Below are 22,141 nucleotides of genomic sequence, written 5' to 3'. Positions count from 1 at the left end.
GGTCACGATCCATCACAACCACTGGTTATTGTAATGTGTGAAGCACAGAGAGCAAATAAATAGTAAATGGGGCACTTAGCACTCAAGGCAGTTTCTTCTACAAGCCTCATTCACCCAATCACACACACTTTTTTTTTATACCAAAACTCCTTGTCTAACATTTACACACACTCCAGCGGATGCATCAGGTGGCAGCTTGGGGTTCAGTATCTCGCCCAAAGAAACTTTGACCTGCAGACTAGAGGACACAGGGATCGCCACATTCTACCTCCTGAACCACAGCCGACCCAAGCGATAAAGCCCTGCTCAAATGTTTTGGGCAAGACACTTACCCCTCCCAAAGTAAAAGCTAGTGAAGATCAAAAGGTGCTACATAAATGCCAACCATGTGGCTGTAGCTCAGGAGGCAGAGAAGGTCACCCACTATGCTGCAGTCTGCATGCCAAGCAAGCTACAGCAAGATACTGAACCCAGAGTTGCTCTCCGTTCCATTTATTAGAGTTTGACTGTCAGATAGAGAGTACTTAGGCTATACTTAGAACTATATAATAAATTATTAATAAACTCACTGAAAACTTTAAAGACCTCTTAAATGTGGAAAATCAATTAGCAACTAGAAAGTGCATTTTCTGAAGAAACTGCAGTGTGAATGCTTGAATCTGAATGTATGCACTGAAATGAATTAATTGCTGAATTTTGAGTTAAAAATATTGAATGAGATAAAAAAAAAAGTCTGAATTTAACCTGAAAACAAAGGTGCTGAACTCCTAAAACCTGAAGGTTAGACAGAAGAAGAAGTTGAAAAAAAGCTGAAAATGTTTTAATTGTAAATTAGAAAACCCTAAGAAATGAGAAGAGAACATTTAGAGTCAGAAAACATCTGAATGAATATTAAAAGTTCATATTCTTTGAATCACTGAATGACTAAAATGTGATCCCTCTGCTTGGATCCACACAGTTTAAAAATTTAAAAGTCTGAGCTTTGAAAGACACGGTGTTGGAAAGAGAACAACAATGGCGACGTTTTGAGGGTAAAATGATGGCTGTAACACTGTGGACACAGCAGCAGTTGAAAGAGAAGTGTTTAAGATGAATCTTGGCAGAGTGGCTGGCAGAGTGGCAGGCAGAGCTCGTTAAGCAGGCAGGTGTGAGCCTGGTTGCTATAGTGACCGCACCCAATGGCTCCATACACACGTACACAGACATGCGCCTCACTTTTGCTGCTTAAAATGAACAGAAACGTCAGCCCTAAACAAATCGCTCCCAAATGAAAAGTAAAAGTCGTATTGACAAAATTCTTTCACCGTGAGCGGCAGCAATGTCCAGTCTACCAAATTCTCAGTTTTCATGCCTGTGGAGTTTATTATATGGACGTGGTGACAGTGTAAAGACACCATGCTCTTCTGATTTTCAAACGAACCTTCTGAGCCATTTTAACATTAGAGTCTATGGAAGAGTTGGAGGGAGGAGGCTGTGCATTGGTGACATTTATGAAAGAACCATAACACCTAGTACAATAGTAAACACATTGGATGAAAGAGGACAGCCATGGCTACGTTTTGAGGGTAAAATCATACCTGTAGAGCAAACGCTGCAGACACAGCAGCAGTTTTAAAAAAGATTTTAAGATTAATTTTTTTGCTCCTCTCACTCTAGCAGTTGAGCTGCCTCACTCTAGCCCCAACATTCCGTCCCATACACACCCATTATAAACTCTGAAACGCGTGAAAAAACATCATGAAACTTAAACTGGAACTGAAGAAAAAGTATAATAGATATTGAAAAGATAAATACAAGTTGAATAGTTGAATGTCTTGTCTTCGTTTTAAAGTTTGAATGGTGGCTCTATGTCAATGTATGTGGAAGTAGATACAGTTTAAAGAGGAGGAAGTTGAATGAGAATTTGAAGGGTCTCCCCATTGAAATACATAGGAAAGTTTTGTTGAAAAAAGTTGAATAAAATTAAAAATATAAATGTTAAAAATGAGAAAAATAGAAGCAGTCATGTCCAAAAGAATAGGAATCTAATGGTGTTTGAATGGTTTTTCTAAGTTGAACGGTTTTGAAGGAGATAGATTACAAAAAACGTACGGAATACAGAATAATAAATAAAATAGAATAAAGATTAGAAGAACAATACTGTGAATGCTTTTCAAGCATTCACACTAATAAAAAAACCCCCCACGTTTAAGCACTTTTAACTTGATGATATGATAATGGCACTTTGTACCTCCAATGATGGCAGAGTCCCTGTTGACTCCATCGGGAATCACTCTCTCCTCATTAAAGGGGAACACTGCATCTAAACAAGGAATGAGAGAAAGACACAAAAACAAGCTGAAACAACAGTGCACATAGAAATGCCCAGCAGATCAGGAAAGTGCCTTTTATATACGTACGATCTCTATCAACACAGAGCTTAATGGCGTCTCTGATGTTCTTCAGCAGTTAAAAGTCAAAAGGAACGATTGGTTGGAGAACGTTTGCTAATTAATAATGACGTGTCTTTGTCCTGTCTTCCTTCCTTCAACCCTAACCGGTCGTGGCAGATGGCCGCCCGTCCATGAGCCTCGTTCTGCTCGAGATTTCTTCCTGTTAAAGGGAGTTTTTCTTTCCTGCTGTCACCAAAATGCATGCTCATAGGGGGTCAGCTAGATGCATATAAAATTACTACTGATAGATAAATAAATATATTACTACACCGTCTCATGCATTTCATGGTTTTCATTAATCATTCATCGAGCTCAAGCAGTTTACACGCCTGCTGCCACCGTTTAATTGCAGTGATATTCCCTGGATGTACAAGGAGTGGATATGAAAGGAGTTGAGATGAGTGGAGGGTGTGTAATAAAAGAAAGAAGTAAAATGACATTGCTGAAATTGCCAATAACTTCTCTCAGCAGAGAGCTGCTAACTCTCTGCAGGCTTCCATAATCGAGCAGTTCTGTGCAAACACAACCCCAATATGCATATTTTAACACAGGAAAAACATCACCCTGCTATGAGCCCGTCAGCTATTTGTAATGCAGGCTGTACTGCCCATAGTTCTCCTGGGAAGTCACAAGCATGAGTAAGAATCAGTTTTAGCAAGCAGAATCATGGCCTGAATGCTTTGTTGTGCCAAACACATTTATTTTGCCAAGACGACCACTACAGTGTCTCTGTAGGTGCCTCTTGTTATTCTTTTTGTTTCGTTTTATTATTTTATTTTATTATTCGCATTATTATCAGAGTGGGGATTACGCTGGAGTGGACAGGAGGTGAGGGCCAGGTGGGGGAAAGTCAGTAGAAGTCAGTGGAGGAATAGAAAAAGAAAAGGGAAAGAAAGGGGTTAAGGCCCAATCTAAATCAATAATTTGAACCTACATAGTTTCAGGCAAATTAAACAATAGGCCAGAAAATACAGCTAGAATTTTTCTCTATTCTATTATTTTTTTGCTCATATAGAATAAACATGCTAGTCCACGCTTTGGTTCTCCAAAGCATGAAATCGACACGCATGCCAGCAGGACGAGATACTATATTTAACGTCAAGAAGTCACTAGTAAGCAAGGAAGGTTTGAAGTACATTCCAGGGTCCTTCTATGCAAAAAAACGATTAAGCTAGGTGGCTAATATGTATTTACATGTACAGTGTCCAGTGATTATTGGTGACCACCAGTGCTACCTCTCAGCCTCCTAGTAGATGCATCTATGGTATAAATGTGAAAATCCCAGGTGATTTTCAGATTAACCTCTGACGTTGATCTCAAGGTTGAGGTCAGTAAGATTTGAACTTGTCCAAGAATTGTAGTAGATGCACATATGGTATGGATTTTAAAAAATACTATGACAATTGGTTCTCAAGTTATTGCATTCGTATAATTGGGTATCCACGCCGCCCACCTGGCAGGGTGACAGCAAAACCCCATCAGCCTTTTTACGGTGGGTCACACTTCAAAAATATAATATTTTAAGCTTTCAATTTTTTCTTTTAATTTAAGTTTGCTTATAAGCTCCTTACATGGACTCGCTCCAGCCTGATTGGGTGAGTTCATCATGTTAAAACTGAATTTTAGTGAAAAAGTTACCAGAGCCTCTACTAGAGGTAGTGAGATTATAATAATAATTCAGCTGCTATACATCAAACAACAGCTAAAGAGGGACCACATCTGTGAGCATTCATTTTATGGTAATTATGTATTAAGTGGCATTTTTCATGGTGTACGCCTTCTTATTTATTTCCTTTGTATTTTCGTATGCACCATGGATTTTTATTTATTATTTATGGATTTTTATGTTGTAATTTTATGTATTTCTTATCTGGACTATATTGTTGTGCATTGTCTGGTGGTGTTTTTGTTTTTTTAAAATATTTTTTTCTTATTTATTGTTTTGAAATTTAAATCATGGTTACCTCTGCTAGCTGCATATGCTTGGATGTAATTGGATAAAACTACAATATATTTAAAAGCATAATAGAAAGGTGAGAACACAGAAAAGTAAACTGACAGAAACGGGAAAGGATGTCATCACCAACAAAAAGAAACTAACGCAAAAGAGTCGACTTGGCATCGCACAATCATTACGAAAGTGGAAGGATGGAGGGAGGTCTCAATATGTTATAGATCTGAGCTATCTATAGAGAACCTAAGGCAACATAAATAATAATCCACTTTGTAGACGGATGGCTGCGAGCAGACTTCGAGTGAGGACCTGGAGTCGAGATCGATGGACTGGATCAATTTCAGAGAGCTCAACGCTCCCAAAGGCACAGTTGGCATGGAGCCTGAGGAAAACGGATGCTTCCAGAATGATGACACTAAAAATACTAAAGACTGCCGCTGGATATATCATTAGTCTCTGTGTGTGTGTGTGTGTGTGTGTGTGTGTGTGTGTACGGACATGTAAACACACAAGTCTTAAACTAGCATTTCGAGGATACTTAATGAACTCTTGCTCTGCTGTGAAGAAAAACTTGGGGCTATAAGCTCTCCTTTGCCACCCAGAACTAACACATCTGCATTAACTGTTCAGACTGCACAGCGTTGCTTTTTCTTATCAGTGAGAAAAATGAAAAATCAACCTGTTGAGCATGTTCCACTCACCTGTTTTGTCCAGATGCCAGGGATCTGTTGCAGCAGACATTGGTGGGATAGTGAGAGGTGATGCCCCGCAGTTGGACTCCACCAGTTTACCCTGGTAAGATGCAGGTGACGCAGCTGCAGGCTGCTTTTCTGTTGGCGTTGCCTGAGACTTTACGGCTGTTCTGAGTGCAGACTTGAGTGGGGCAATTCCGTTGAACTCCACCCGCGACAGGCAGCCAATGAAACCTGGGGTGTTGTAACGCTCGATGATGACTGGGTCTATGTGTCCAGTTTCTGCACAGAGACAGGATCGGAGAGAAGCTGTCATCACCAGATGACTTTTAAAGAACCTATCTGTTGAATGTTTACTGAGACAGGTTAGTTATCTGGAACTACAACTTGTAATTAGATACTGAGAGAAGAAACATCAGGATCTCTACAAATGACTACAGAGCTCGAAATAAACAATCGACAGACACAACAAACTCCACGTACAGCTTTGAACAGTCAAGCATTTGTAGGCGTCAGTTTTTGCTGATGTACAGACAAAACAAACTCTGCAAGTTCAATACACCCGGTCAGATTAGGAATTCACACAAGAGAGTGAAGGCGAGGCGGAGGAGGCAGAGGAGGTAGGAAGCAGGGGAGGAACACACACTGACCTCTAATGTCAAATTAGAAGATGAATAATGAATTACAACCCCCGCTGCTCTCACAGGCTTTGTTTCTCTGTCGCGCTCTGCTTTTCTGCAGTCACTCTTTTATTCATGGGTTGATTTAGCAGCACAGCAGTGAGGTGATATTTCATATTCAGCGTTTTTTTTATTTTGGTTTCAACCGAGCACGAATACACGTTGCTCATCCTGCTCTTTGTAAGCGGCACTTATAATCATATAACAAATGTTTATCACACTTTTGTGTGTACATACGGATGTTGAAAGCCCAAACAAGGGTTCACTTCTCTCGATCTTTTTATTGCAATGTAATCCGTGTATAATCATAACCACATATATAAGTTAAAATAATGATAAAAAAGCTAGTTTTCTTCTTGTTGTCCACTGTGCTAACACATGACAGAAATAATTTGTAATAATTGCCATAATTTGGAGGGTAGGAAATTGCCTGAGGTCCACTTACTGCCAAGGCAATTCTGACAAATTCAGATGTTTAAAAGCAGCAATTTGTGCACTCATACAGCCGCCTCTCAGTCCAGCCCCCTCTCGCTCTCTCAGTCCTTTGATTTTCATCCCCTTTTGTTTTTCAAACGAAAAGTACTTCAACACACAGACTCACACATAAATCAGCGCCTGAACTGCAGGTGGCCCGCCGAGCTCGGTCCAGCTGGGCCAATATCTTTGTTCAATCTGTGGATTTTGAGGGCTGTTTGTAGGTTGCACACGGCATATTTTCACGAGTGGAGAAATATCGATTTTTTTTTTAACCCTAATAGTTATTTGGAGGCGACTGAGCAGTTGTTTGTTTTAACGCTCATATGGCCCAAGGTCAAGCATAAAAAAACAACAACAAAAAAACAAAAATTCACTCAAAAAGGTCAGGTTATTCCAATAAAAATCACCAGAACAACATAATAGTACACCCACGCATGAATTATAACCCATGTGGTGGAAAACACCACGCAGGAGATATAGCCCTGCAGTTATTAAAACCCTTTATTGCAACACATAGCCAAGGCAGAGAAAAAGAGCCTTGAGACACAATCTGCAGACGAGTCTAGACAAACTCCCTGTTATCTCCAGTCCTTACGTTAAACCTTAGTGTCCAACCCTTATATCAAATCTGCACACTAAAACTGAATGGCCAGTCTAATGCAGAAGCTAAATTCCTTCGGCATGACAGTACACATTAATGCCCCCATAATATAAGAAACAAATTATAGGTGCAGACACACACTCACACACATATCCTCAAAGAAAATGGAAGAGATGCTTTTTTTTGTCTGCAGGCTGCAGACAAAAAAAAACAAAAAATCCCTCTAACACCTACAGTTCTGTGTAGACATGAAATAAACTTGCCATGCTGGCATAAACCTGGAAAGATAAAACAACAACAAAAACACACAAAAAAGCTGCCATTGACACTTTTTGGGAAGATGAAAAATGTACTACCTCTACTTGTGTGTGTAGACAAAGCCAGGTTTAAATTTTAACATGCATGGCTGCAATGCTTCTGCACAACCATGCCACACCCAGAGGAAAGCACTGGACAATCCCACAGATGAACAAGGGATGGCCAACTACAGTGCTCTGTGTATGTGTGTGTATGCACTGGTTTATTTAATGAATCCTGTTATGTTAGATGATGGGGTTCTGAGTATCTGGACATGGCTTATAATGCAATTCTCTCTCTTTATTCCATTTTCATGGGTCCAATACAAGTATGTACTGTACATGTGTGTGCTTGTGCACTATTGATTGTGCTACCAGGAACAGAGCCAAGCACTACGTGAGTTTTCTTAGTATTCAGCTGAGCAGACCTCCTACAGACACTTGCACTGTTTGTATTCTGTGCAGTTTGTCTTTGTAGGTGGAAAACAATAATTATGCAGACACTTGTGTTGAAGGTATTCATTTTTATACATGTACAGACGCACTCAAACTGAACTGCAGCTCTGCATCCCTCGGTCAATCAAGTCTCAGATCCGAGTCTCTCTTCACACCTCGAAAATGCCTCGGATGGTGAAACTGTAGGAATTTGCATATGCGTGGGGGTGTGCAAAATAGGTGGAGAGACAGGTACAGGATGGAAGCAAGGGCCTTGCAGTATTAAAGTAAACACAGCCAGCAGATTACTGATAACACGTAAAATGAATATGAATGAAGCTCTTTCTCTCCTGTGTGCCTGAACATGTGTTGATCACTGCAGAGGTCTGTGTGTGAATACTAATAGGCTCTCCGTTGGGAGGCTCCTCTCCACATAATGCCATAGGCAATGCACTGAGAGTATAGCTGACAAGCTTCCCTTACAAATCCGCATGCTTGTAGTTTAAATGATAGAACATTATTCTTAAACATCACAAATGTTACACCATGCTTTCTATTTAATGTTAACGCGGCGACACCATTATATAAGTGATACTAGTACAGAAAACACTCTAGTGATTTTTACCTTGCAAGAAAACAACCTTTGTGCATCAGTCAGCTTCCTGTATTTGGGTAAACCTTAGACTCAACTATAGTATTATTCTATCAAATAAAATCATGCAGTATCTCAGGTCAGGAAAAACTGAACATTAGGTAACCAGAGATTTCTAATGGGTGGTTTGCTTGGCTCCAGTGCTTAACAACACATTAATACGTGATCATTAACAAGTAATATCACCTTGTCAGAGCCAGTCACCACAACATCGCGGCTTGTAATCGCTTCTTTAGCTTGCCCTGATGGCGTCTTATGGAGCTTCCCAGACTAATCAATAAAACATGGGCACAAACAAACAGCTTTCCACACACTTAACATAATTAGAAAACAGAGGAGCATAATCCATTATGCTTTAGACTGAAATGATTTAATGTGGCATCATACGATACACAGAGCGTGTGTTGCATTGTGTCATGTATCATATAAGCCACCCTTATAAATATACCTAAAGACATGCTCGCTAGTGCACACGCATACACGACTGTAACAAGGTCAGCATGTTGATCAGATGTGACCGGTGATATCGTATGCATAATTCAAAAGGTGAGGGAGCACATAAAGCTGCGAGGAGAGGCCTGCTGTGAAGATAATGGGTAGGTAGGGGATGTGTTTTGAGGTGGAAGAATTGCCTCAAGAGGAGGAAAAAATAGGAGAAGTTGGATGAAAAAACAGAAGGCAGGATGGAGACGACTGCAGAACTAGTAGTGAGGGAGGGTGTGGCTGCCTCTCCAAGAAGAAGTGGTGGTAAGTGGAAAGGTGAGAGACACGAGGGGAAAATAGGGTGTGGGAGAAAAGTCTCTGATCTGAACGTGTGTGTGTGTGTGTGTGTGTGTGTGTGTGTGTGTGGGGGGGGGGGGGTAGGAAAGAAATGGGGTGACAAGAAGGGTGCTCAAATGGAGGGGTGGAGGAGATCAAACACAGTTGCCATGGAAACAAATGGAAGCTGAAATAAGGGTGACAGAAGGAGAAAATAGGGGAGGTGGGTAATGAAAGTATGGAGCATTTGAGACGCATCAAAAATAACACTGATGTGAATCCACAAACCACACCCTTTGAACCACACAAACACACACATGCTGTCTGGTTGTTGGTCATGGCTGATGCAGGGAGGGTCAGAGAGAGAGAGAGAGAGAGAGAGAGACAGAGAGAGAGAGAGACATTGAGAAAGATGGAGAGAGAAGTGAAAATTAAATCTTCTTAAATTTAAGAAGAAAAAAACATGTAACCTTGAGCACAGCTGCTTTTTGAGTTTTTGGTCCTTGTGTACTGCAGTATTTGGGAACTGTAGTACTTTTGCAAATGCGATGGTCTCCTGTTCATTGGAGCATTAGAAGAAATAAATAAATAAATAAACAAAATGAGCTGCAGTAAATGGACACGTGTAAAAAGGGCATTTGTGATGTAGAGGATGATGAGAGGGGTTGTAGAGAGAAACAGGTGAAGACCATCTGTGTTTTTGACATGGCAAACGCACCTGTGATGGCAACATCTGCCCATACTGACTACACACACGCAGACATGCACACATACACACACAGTCATATTCATCTGTTCCAAATCTAGCTTTTTGCTTCATCAGGATGTTTGGGATGTACAGACAATGAGCCAAAAACACAGCCATAACAGAAAACACGCATTAGCAAACAGAGCAAGGGAAAAAAAATTAATACCAGGCTCTCTGTGACAGCTCATTTCTCTTCCTGTGTATTTTCCCGCAATCCAATTAATCCAGCGGGTGGATTTCCTTGTAAATTCGAAAGCATCAAAAATTGCTCAAAGCATGAAAAAGAAAGAATCTACCTCGCTACCTCTGCTGCAAATTCAATTTGCGGTTTATATTCAAATGACTCACTCTGAACTGTAGAAGCCTTGGCACACTCATGCACAGGGACTAACACAAACAAATGGTGAAACATGCATGCATCAGAGTGTAGTTACCTATGTGGAGTTTGCGTCTACAGGCAGTATGCTCAGCAAGCCTTCTTCCTCTCCTCTTCCTTTATATGTTCTTTCTGCCTGTTATGTGGATTTTCGTAGCACAGTACCACACTGGCAAGCACTTCTCTCTCTCTTGCCCGCTCTCTCACTTGCCCGCTCTCTCTCTCTCTCTCTCTCTGCACTGCAGTCCCACCCCCACTCTGAGACAGCAGCTGGAGAAAACCTGGATCTGGACTTATACTGGACTGGATTAGGACTTCCCGGTACAAGTACAACTAAGGGTAATAGCCAGAGGACAGTATGATGTCATCCTATCACACACAAACTGCAGGCACCAAAAAAGGCACACTCAGATTATAGAAATGGAGACAGACAGCAGCCTCATCTAACACTAAGTTTCCCCAGCGTCAGGGTGTCTTGTGCATCCAAATGTAAAGAGCAAAACCCAAAAGGCAGTTTCTGAGATGCTTAGAAGAGAGGAAATTGATTGCACTTCATCCCGACATGCTTTAGAAATTGGCCAACAGCATGCATAATCAGCAGTCTTATGTAGAACTGGGTGCTGAGCCATCAACCTTTCCACAAAACTGTCATCAACAGGACAGTACTTCAAATGATTTACTAATGCACTGGTGTTTCAGTATGCTGCAATGTTATGACCACTTTTTTTCTTCCACACAGCCTGAACTGTGTGAGGCAGACTTCTTGTTATTTCTTTAAGTAGACTTAAGACTTAAAGATGGTATTGCACGGTGGATCTGATGGTATTAATAATTCCATCAATGCTGACAAGATCTCACCGACACCACTGAAGCCCCAAATCGTGACAGAGCCTTCAACATTTTTTAAACATTGTTTGTAGACACTGAATATTGTACCTCTCTCCTGACATTTTCTCTCCATACTGATGACGATTTGAGCCAAATCTTTCACATTTGCATTCATTTCATTTCATTTATTTATTTGTTTCACACATGGTTCATAGAGGTGGGAATCACCATACATCCCACGATACGATATTATCACAATACTTAACGCACGATACGATATTATTGCAATTTTTAAAAAAAATATTTTGCAATATTCAGATTCTGTACATAAAGGTAAACTTTATCAATATTCATTTTATCTAATATCAAAGTCTCGCACTCAGTCTTTCTCTCATTTCAGTCAGTTTTATTGTTGACAAACTGAACGGTTTGTATTACAGTCTAGTCCAACTTAACTGAATGCAACCATCTGGTACAATTATAGCTATTCTGAACTAAGCAATTTATGAAAACTATGCAGCCCCTTCAGCAACTGAAGAATTTGAAAGTAAATTAAAACAAAATATAAATTTACATTAAATAAAAAAGTTTTAAACTTAATTAAAATAAAACATGTCTTAAATTAAAATAAGTAAACTGTCATGTTTATTGCTGCCAAAAAAAAGTTAAACACATTTGGACAGTGAAGGAATGTCAGGATTCTTGCTCAGAAAAAGGATCAACATGCTCTGAGCACAAAAACCTTTTTTGTAACACAATATCGATTTCTGCTGTCCCTGTATCGATAGATTATTAGCAAACAAAATATCACGATACTACACAGTATCGATTTTTTCCCCCACCCCTAATGGTTCAACAGTATTTCATTTCCTACATACAAATCCTCCTTCCCATTAATATAGCACTGCAGCCATGGGTGAAAAGGAGCAGGAAGAAGAATAAATTCTTATTAGCACCTGCCCCCTATCTGAATTCCAATTTCTCTTACAAGTGGGCACCAACAACCCAAAAAGCACTCTAATATTTATCAATATGTAACAATGCAAAACAAAACAACAAATCAGTATAATCAACAATATACAACACTACTAGATGGCAAAGAAAAATTCCACTCCATAAGCCCTGTTGCCACTGATCTTCATTCCAGTTCTTGTGTAATTTTCACACCTCTCCATGTTTCTGTTCCTCAAGAATGACAGCCAACCTCCCGTTGAAACCATTTTCTTGTGGGATCAATAAAGTGTCTATTTATTTCTCATGAGTCTTCAGTGATAGATCAACAAGAGGTCTTAATATATCTCTCATGTCCCTTGTCTTTTGTACTCCATTTGTCCAGTATCCTCAAATCGTTTAAGGACACACTGCACACCCTGCCAAAATATGCCAAGTTTTGGGCTGACAGTTATTTGGGAATCACCTTGCTGGTGCAAAAATACTGTTTTATACCCATCAAACTGTTCTACCTTTGTCAATTTTCATAAATTCAGCTAACAATACGCGAACAAATGATGTGTTTTTGCAACAGGCTGTTAGTAAAAAAGTGACTAAAATTAAAAATTTAAATTGATTCCTTGAGTCAGCCAAGAGAGCTATTGAGCAAGACCACTTTAAAAACTTAAAAGAAAGTCTTTAGTTGGAAGAAAAATGTCAGGACATGACCATTGCACCATATTATTTTCTTGTAAATCATTAAACGTAAAGGAAGTTAAAGAAAGTGAACTTTATAGCAGCAGATCCTGTTTTGTGAACATCAACTTAATCTGTATACTGATAAACTTGGAGCACAGATAAACCTGTTTTTATGCAATGGTGCTTACATAGTAACATGAATAATAAACTTTATTTCTATAAAGATTTCCTTAAACTCCATACAACAGACTTTACAGACACAGCAACTGTCTCACATCACATCTTGCTGAAAACAGCTAATAGGAGAGTCCAAGGAGATTTATAGGGAAAGAACAGGTGCATTTTGAAATAAAACTATGTGAAAAAGTAGACCAGTGTCTGCAAATAACAGCTAATAGAAGGTATTTTCAGCTGCTCTCTTATTTCCCAAAGGGCCGCCACAGTGGCTGGATCTGCATGTTTTATTTGGCACAGATTTTATGCCAGATGTCCTTCCTGATGCTACCCTCCCATTTATTTGGGTTTTGGACTACAAGTACAATAGCTTGTAGGCTGGTTCTGCCTCACATCTTTCACATGTAAGGCTAATGGGTTAACAACTACACCCATGGAGCCACTTCAAATAGAGGCTTCTTCAGAATAAAGCCGTCACATAAAGAAATGGCAATCTTTCTTAAATCCAGTGTAAAATAATTGGTATCACCTTAAGGGAGGGACACATTCATTCAGTGCGGACAGTTAACAGAAAAATAGAGGCCAGGGGGATAAAGAATAGAAGAGAGAAATCAGAAGTTCAGACTGGTACTGATGTACATGTCCTTTACAACTAACCCTCAGGGTTACAATCATCTCTCTATGATAGTACTTTCCCACTGTCACAATTTCTAGTGCTCTCTCTTTCTCTCTCTGACTTTGCCTCTGAATCTATTCCCTTAGAAAGACTCACACACGGTCCATGCACACACTCAAACACACACACAGACACTTGACAGATTTGCAGCACAGAGGACAGAGTCTGGAGCGTGCCCGCTGCTCTGGCTGATGTATGACTCATCTCTCCCATCTATTCCACCGGGACGCATAGATCTAGGCCCATACGCCGTACATCAACCACCCACCTACCACATTTCTACACACACACAGTTGTGTCACTTTAAAGGACATTGCAGTAATTTCTTACAGATTTCGCCTCACTATAACCACCGGTTACCTAACCCTTAACTTAACCTAACCTTCAACCAAGTCTTGATACTAAAATCTAGTTTTTTCTTTTATGAGGACTTACTTCCCCCCTCCATTACCCCAGATATGTGCAACAAAATACATGCACTCTCCATCCTGCTCTAACCATAAATATCCTCCGCTTAGGCGCTGATGTAAGGACACTTTTTTACTCGCACACACATAAATACACAGGATACGGTAACGTTAAGCATAAGGTTTCATCATTTACAGAAGCATGTGTTGAATCATCCCTGCACTACATGATCAATACTACTTTAGCACAATCTCCCTGGGCAGCAAACACTGCAAACCTCAGGACACGAAACTGAGATTTCAGCAGGAGCAGCAAACATGCTAAATGATTTTATAGAGCCTTTTCTTTGGTTATATAAACCTGAGAATAATTAAATTTTTCTATTATCAAAGCTATAGTTGTTTTTCTGTCAGTGGATTCACTGAAGAACTGACCAATTATAGTAATAGTAAATGCTTTTATGGTTTTCAGGATAAAGGTTTCTATCAACAGTTGTCTGGGATCATATAGTCAATGTGAAATACTATCTAAAAGCTTACGTTACGATAATGTGAACAAATTAAGATTAGGCAAGAGCTATTACAAACAGCCTTGTGGACCGTGGAGCCTTATTAGCATTTGCCACAGAATACTGTAATTGACAGGTCCAACTCTGGTTGCCTGCACTTTTCACAGATGAGAATGGGTTCACCCTGAGCACATGAGATGGACATGACAGTGTCTGGAGAGGCTGTGTGTCCTGTAATATTGTTCAGTGTGACCAGTTTGGTGGTGGGTCAGTGATAGCCTGGGGAGGCTAATGTATGGAGGACTGCACAGACGTTTATGGACTACAGGCACCAGTGCAGTGGCTCCTGGGTTCCTCCTGGTGCAAGACAATACATGGTTTCATGTGGGGAGAGTATGCAGGCAGTTTCTTGGAGGATGAAGGAATTGATACTTCCCTGACCTAAATCCAACAGACAACCTCTGGGACTTTATGTTTTTGTCCATCTGACGCCACCACGTTGCACCTCAGACTGTCTCCAAGGACACCATCTGTCATTTCATTAGGTGCATGTCCTGAGGTTGTTAGGCATGCATACATGCGGGCATCTTCTGAGTACTGTTATGATTTGCTGCAATGTAATTTCGGTAACTGCGTCTGCTGCATCATCTTTCTACTTTTCCTCCTTTTGAGGTGTTTATGAATTCAGCCCTCTGTAGGTTGATTTGCATCAAACGATGTGGCATCCTTTCATTCCTAACACATTACGCAGTTCAGTGTAGACATCCAGCAGGTTTTCGCTTCCCATTGAGATCAGATGTGTTTTCAAAGTGTTTTTTTTGAGCAGTGAATAGGTAAATGCGTCATAGATTTAAGGTTCAGTTAATAGTGTTTATCTGATAGTGTTTGTGAATTTGAAGCACGACTCTGGTGCTGTTAATTACCTGAGAAAAAAGCCTATCTTCACTGTACACTGATGATTATGAAGGTGTTCGGCTCCGTGTGATCATGTCTTCTCTTTTATGCTTCTCTAATGTCTACTTATTGTATTTCTTCCTTCATTATCCTAGTTAACTAATCACATCTCACAATCAACAGATTGCGAGGTGACACTGGAGATGTCTCTGTGATCAGTGTGTGAGTGTGCGTTTGAGCACTGCACCAAACACAGGGCGGCTTTCTCCCACAAACAGAGAATCTGATAGCTCAGCTGTCTGACAGCCTCTCTTGTCTCTGCGGTCCAAACACAGAAGTGGAGCAGATCCGATGAGATGTGGAAACACCCGCATTTGTTCCCTGTTCTTCTATTTTCTCTCTCTGTGTGGTTTAGTGTTATGATGTTTGCTACAATGTAGAAAATTAACATTTCGGTTTACTGATGTGTCAGCCTGGTTATAAACAAACATCTCAGGACTTGCTTGTCCTTAAAGCATATGTGCTGGTTTAGTTGGCTGAAGATTGATGATGGGGTTTTATTCCTCTCGGCTCTTGTGGTGTGTGCAGCGGCATCAGTAGTTCTGGCTGGTGAGAGAAGTCACATGTTGCTTCAACCTCAGTGAACTTCTCTGCACTTGCAGTAGAGGACAAAGGGCGGAAGGGGTGGCGACATTAAAATGCATCACGAGTCACTGTAAAATCGAATAAAACCAACTAATATTGTGAAAATCTCAATTGTGGGATTAATGAAGGCTATCTCGTGTAGCAAAGGATGCCACTTTGAAAATCTAAAAAAGATTAAGCCATTTAAAAAAAAGCAAACTGAAATGTATGTCAAATCCATACTGCTGAATGTCTAAATGATCTGGGAAGATTGAAACATGCAGATCCAAAAACCACCCAGTAGGGTTTGCATATTTAAAAATACAGTCATGTGAAAAAAGAATAGTAAGTAGCAGCCACGTGCTGCTAATCAAATGCACTTGGCTAATTCATAATAAGCAAATGCGAGCACCTCTGTAAAGGCAGAAATTTGGGCAGTTTGCTTGTTTGAAACATTCAGTCATGTGTTAAACTAATATCACAACCTTTCAGGCAAATTCAGTACAAGGTCGGACCGTGAATATACAGAAAGCTCAGGTACATCTCAGACTTTACAGGCCTCTGTAAGCATGTTAAATGTTAAAGTTCATGACAATACAATTAGAAAAATACCAAACAGTTATGATTAAAGGATTGCCACAAGATAGCCACTCATGTGTAAAAAGAACATGGCAGCAGGACTCAGATGTGCAAATTTGCACCTGAACAAATAGCAAGACTTTGGAACTGTGTCTTTAGGACAGATAAGACCAAAGTGGAGATGTGGATGATCAGGAAGAACACCTCAAACTGTCAAGTACGGTGGTGGAGGGGTGATTATTTTTATTTTTCACAGCACTGGATCTGCCACATTTACAACCAAACAGAAGAAGATGAATCAGGCAAAGCCAAGTCACTATACAGGTCTTTGGCGTTCTCTAGTGGACAAAATCTAAAAGTACATTTACTTCACACAGAAGATGGATGGATAGATAGATAGATAGATAGATAGATAGATAGATAGATAGATAGATAGATAGATAGATAGATAGATAGATAGATAGATAGATAGATAGATAGATATTTATGTATTCATACATATATAAATAACTCAGTTTAGAAAAGTGGTATATATCTGCCCGAGTAACTAATCACTAATCAATCACATTGGAGAGTGTTGGGGAAACTTCTCTGTACTGGTCTTACAAAACACTTTGTACTGTAAGTAGTTAAACAACAGAAAAGCTACCCTAGGAAGAAAGCTTTATAAATTAATCATAACCTTAACTAATTTGTAAAAAAAAAAAAAAAAAAAGAATATCAGCCTATCATAATATCCATGGGAAAGTGCAGAAATGTTTGGTTTTTAATTTTTTGTCTGTTATTCTCAGATTGTATGACTCACAAGTAAAACATAGGTCAGAGGAGCTTGTTAGTTCCATATATGCTCAGCATGACAAAGGACTCTAAATGTATATGAAAAGATACTTTGATTTACACATTAGTGTGATTTCAGAGTGTTATACTTATATATGGGAGACATATATACATATAATAATGACCCGAATGCACAATTGTGAGCAGAAAAGGTTTAGCTAAAGTGACACACTCACCATAAACCTTTCCCAAGAACAGCGTCTTGACCAGGTTAAACTGTGTGTCTGAGGCTTCAGGGAGGTTGTAGCTGACTGCAGGATAATGATCCAGCTGAGACATGACAGAGATATAAAGAGATAGTGAGAAGGAAAGAGGGAGGGAGAGAAACACATTAGCATCCTTGTTTCATAGGGAGTCGAATCTAGACTAAAACTACTGACCACAGCATTTTGAAAAGACCCAGGCTAAGATCTGCATCAGCACATTAAGCAGAGTACACAAGATGATGAACAAAAGATGGTAATTCAATGCTGTCAGCCAATGCAAAGCAACACAGCACAATCAGAAGCTCAATGGTCCCCCCTCGTGGTTTCCAAACGCCAGGAAAGCTTTAAATATGGTAGCTTAGTAACAAGGAAACCACTCACATAGTCATACCTTGATTATCCTTGTCACGGACCCGGTTCCGGGGACTCGGGGTTCGTGAACAGTGTGGACCTTTATTGTTATTAGTGTATTGGATGTATGTTTGCTGCACTGTGTTCTTGTGTTCAATGCTGGTGTGTGTATGTGTGTGAGGCTGGAGGATGAAGGACAGCCACCTGCAGGCCTGATGGGTGTGGCCCTGCCAGCTGCTGGTCACGCCTAGCTTACCACACACCTGCTTCTGATCAGGATCGTCGGGGGAGCTACTTAACAGAGCGATGGAGCTTCCTCCGGCGCAGGATCGTTGAGTTAGACTCCATGTCAGTGTTTGTAGTGCTGGTCAGTGTATGCCTGCTGGAGTTGGTGCCATAACGGCTGTGTCTGTGTTTTTTCCTCAGGAGAGTGGAACACAGGACTGCAAGACACACGGGGTGTGTGAAGGCACAGGGGCAGAGAGCACGGGATACCAGCACTTGGGAGAAGACACGTCACGGGAGTCGAGGGAGCACTTTTGGAGATTCAATGTGTGGTGTACATTTACCTCACTGTAAATAAACCCACTGTTCATTTCATTAAGTCCAGCGTTTGGGTCCTTTCTCCAACATCCCCCACGGTCTGCCCCCCAGACCGTGACAATCCTTCATTTTAAATTCCCATGAATCCTGATCAGGTCAGTGAAAATGAATTAAAAACACTTTGCAAAAATCAGGTAAATAGGATGAACACATATTGCATCTAATACTAACCCGAGGCTGTTCCTGATTTCTTTTTTCTTCTGGCGTTTCTACACACATCATATATAACTACACTCTTCAAACAATGACCATAAAATCTGAGTGTTAGAAATGTCTCTGGACCAAAAAACCCTTCTTACCATTTGCTATAAACTATAACCCTGTTTAAAATATCACCTTAGATGTATATATTCTATAAACACTCCAACATTAAAATCCATCATGGTTTTAAAGATGTCAGACTACCTCAAACATCTTTTCTGGAAAGCTGTGATATTTTCGTTTTAGTCACGTCTGAAAAGTCATCTTGTACAATTATCCAGCAAACAAACAGCTCTTCCCTAGAAATAAACGATGATACAAATGATGCCTAATAATAATATGCAATTTCAAAAGTCTGTGGGGGGTTCAAAGGCATTCCTGAGAACTCAAAAAGGGCGGGTGGAAGACGAGCAGCGTGTTTACAAAGAGGAGCATCAGTGGAGATGTGAGAGCAGAGAGGGTGATAGAAGGAGGGAATGCACGACTTTAATATCCCTGCAACATAATTAACTTGTTATTGCTGTTTCAATGAAGTTTCTAATTAGCTTGAAAGCTGCAGCCGATGCTATTGATGAGAATAATTTCAAACCAACAAATTGGTTTTCGGTGTGTTCTAGAATAAAAAAACCCCAAAAAACAAGATCTTCCTTCTTTCCTTCTCCCTGCCCACAGGAGGACTGTATCTAAGCATAAACCAGTCTGCAGAAAGCAGACTGGAGTAGAGGAGTTTGGTTGGAAACAATGACTTTTGTTCCTGGAAATTTGTTCTGTTGATGTGCTGAATAGCTGTCACGGCCTGTTAGCTGGGAGCTGAGCTGGACTGTCACTAAAGGCCTGAGATTTACGTGTGTATGTGTGTGGTAGTGCTTGTTTACAGGTTTAAATCAGCAGAGTCCTGCCATACAGAAATTTCTTTCTACCCACTGCTGCGCAAGACTATTTTCTCCCTCTTTCTCCTCACACGCACACACACACACATGCAGACACACAACATATCCTAATTTGATTCCTTCCAAAAGCCTGGTCTTAGTGGAGCATTGTGTGGGTTTTGTTTTCCTCTGTGACTGGAGGGTGGGATAATGGGGCACAATTAAATTGCGCTCAGCTTATTTACTTTTATCTGAGAAAACAAATTGACTGCACAACCACGGAGGGAAGCTTGAGTCTTGAAACCCCCACAAAACGATCCACTGAGGAAGACGGCCTGGGAAGAAACCTCATTTTACCAAACTTTGTCAATTACAACCGCAGTCATTGGGATCTCTTTCCTTTTTTCCTTTCTTTCTTTTTAACACAGTGCCATTTAGAAAACGCAGTTGCTGCCTCTAAAGTCACACATAGCTTACATAAGCAAAGTAACCAGGGGTTAGGCAAAGAGAAAATTAACAAAGGGTGAAATCTATTTCCCTGACTACGTGCTAAAAAAGAATCTAATTTAGCCAATGTGCTGTTTATATGCAAACTCATTTACAGTACACTGAGAGCCTTTTTACCTTCGTGGCACCTCTGTTTCCTTAATGATGTCTAAGGGATAAAAATACTCCCATTACAGATTTAACACTGAACAAAAAGAAATGCTAATTTTCCTCTTGAAAATATTGTTTAACATCATTATTAAGTGAACTGCTGAATTTTCGTCTGGTCCGGGTCTCAGGTGCAGCAAGCCATTTACACCGCTGAGTCAACCAATGAAGCAACTGGCGGAGAGGAGAAGAGGAAACGGAGATGAGCCGTCTGCTGCCTGAAGGGACTCCTGACTTTCATCTCTAAACCCTCACAGTGTGAGAAAGGCAAAGTGAGAGATGGCGAGATGGGGAACTTATTTTAATCTCGCCTTGGCGCTCCTTTGATAGCGAGCTAACCTAACGAGACCTCACAGGCTGCTCGAAAACCAAACACTCTCCTCTGTTTGCTGCACTCTGTATGCCTGGGTGTACATGTCAGCACGTATTTTGTGTCCGCAAGCGAACGCCTCACCTTAAAGTAATCCTCAGATAATCTCAACGTATCAAAGTGATCTTTGTCATTATATTTTGTGGGTCTACTTTCTTTATCTAACAACAGTATCTGTTTCTTTCAAACCCCTTCTCCCCCTCTCTCTGGCTCTGTTCTGCCTTTTTCTTTTGTCCTACATTTCTCTCTGACTCTCGTTTCTCTTTCTGATTCAAATTACCACACGCTGACTTGTCTTGGCACATTTTCTCTGCTTTGTCTTTAAACTAAACAGTCGCTTGTCTAAATGGCTTTAAGATTTGGAGCCCTGATAAGCAGAGAAGTGAGGCCTCTGCACCCTGAGGTAAACAGTCCACTGCTTCTTATCCCTTTTTTTTTAAATTTGGGGAAATTGAATTTGATCCACTGCCAGCCCCACCAGCACAACTGACTTTTATTGCATCTGACTCATATCTCTGCCTCTCACTCATTTTGTTATCTCGGATGCTCGCAACTAGGCCTTTGATGAGCGTGTGCACAAAAATAATAACAGGCTAGTTCCATTTTCAGTGCTGATGGCAGCTACTGACAAAACTGGCATTTTAGGCTTTAATGCATTATTCAATAAATTAAAAAAAAACAAAACAAAAATTCAAGCCTTGGAATTAGCCAGTAGAGTTTCCAGCATTCAAAAGCAGTTATTAAGCATCTCAGCATTTGCATGCAGTTCAGTACACTTCATATGTTCTGTACACTTCAAACGACTCGCCGTCAAAGAGTGACCGAAGCTGTGCGATCATCTCGTAGAAAAAGGTCATGTTTGCACCACGCATGTGTTCTAAGATGAATATTTATACAGAGGCAGGTGGAACAAACTGATAAAACAACACCGACATAGTATCACACTTTATATATCACTCACAGTTGCCCCATTTTTTCTAAATGATAAAGAAGATACAAATATTTGATGATCACCTTTAAGGGTTTTAGGGTTTCTAAATATTTTGCTGACTTCTTCATGCTTTACTATCCTGACTTTGGTCCTGAGTCATTCTTGGAGGCCCCTCATGGAGCATAACTGCAACGTAAACGACGCAGGGCCATTTGGCAGGTCTGAAAAATGCTTTATAAATGGATGTTATGGTTATGATTACAAAAAAAAATCATCATATAGTCTATAATAAGGTGAAGGACTAATGCTTCAGTGCACCTTTCAGTTGATATTTCAGCCATTAGTTATTATTTTAATCATTAGTTATTATTAATCTCTTGCAATCTTCTACAATGTGTCCACAATGTATCTGAGAGTTCTTCCTGTTAAAAGGGAGTTTTTCCTTTCTACTATTGCCATGTGCTTACTCACACGGGTTCTCTAATTGTTGGGTTATGGTATTTACCTTAAAATATAAAGCACCTTGAGGCGACCGTTGTTGTGATTTGGCACATTTCAATGGATGGATGATACACCATGCTGCCTAAATATAAACGCTGCTTCGGTCCTCTGATGATGGGCATGGAGAGCGTTACTGAACACATCGGTCTAAATAATCCCACAGGTGTTGAAGTGGGTTGAGGTATGGAGACTACGG

General features: G+C 40.3%; 1 protein-coding gene across 1 annotated transcript in view; it reads right to left on the bottom strand.

Moving 5' to 3' along the window:
• The window catches only part of cntnap2a (contactin associated protein 2a), a 443,305-nt gene that overhangs the window by 2,712 nt on the left and 418,452 nt on the right, over positions 1–22,141 (bottom strand). Inside the window, exons 23-25 of the mRNA XM_085418525.1 lie at positions 17,436–17,529; positions 5,088–5,360; positions 2,231–2,302 (exon numbers count right to left, since the gene is read on the bottom strand). Of these exons, the coding sequence (XP_085274651.1) occupies positions 2,231–2,302; positions 5,088–5,360; positions 17,436–17,529 (439 nt within the window). The remainder of the gene's footprint in view (positions 1–2,230; positions 2,303–5,087; positions 5,361–17,435; positions 17,530–22,141) is intronic.

Source organism: Rhamphochromis longiceps, linkage group LG9 (genome assembly GCF_057381845.1).
Source record: "Rhamphochromis longiceps isolate RC_006_pf linkage group LG9, R_longiceps_female_GT1.1, whole genome shotgun sequence".
Classification (NCBI taxonomy): domain Eukaryota; kingdom Metazoa; phylum Chordata; class Actinopteri; order Cichliformes; family Cichlidae; genus Rhamphochromis; species Rhamphochromis longiceps.
Note: the sequence above shows the minus strand (reverse complement) of the source record. Positions and strands in the feature narration are given on the sequence as shown.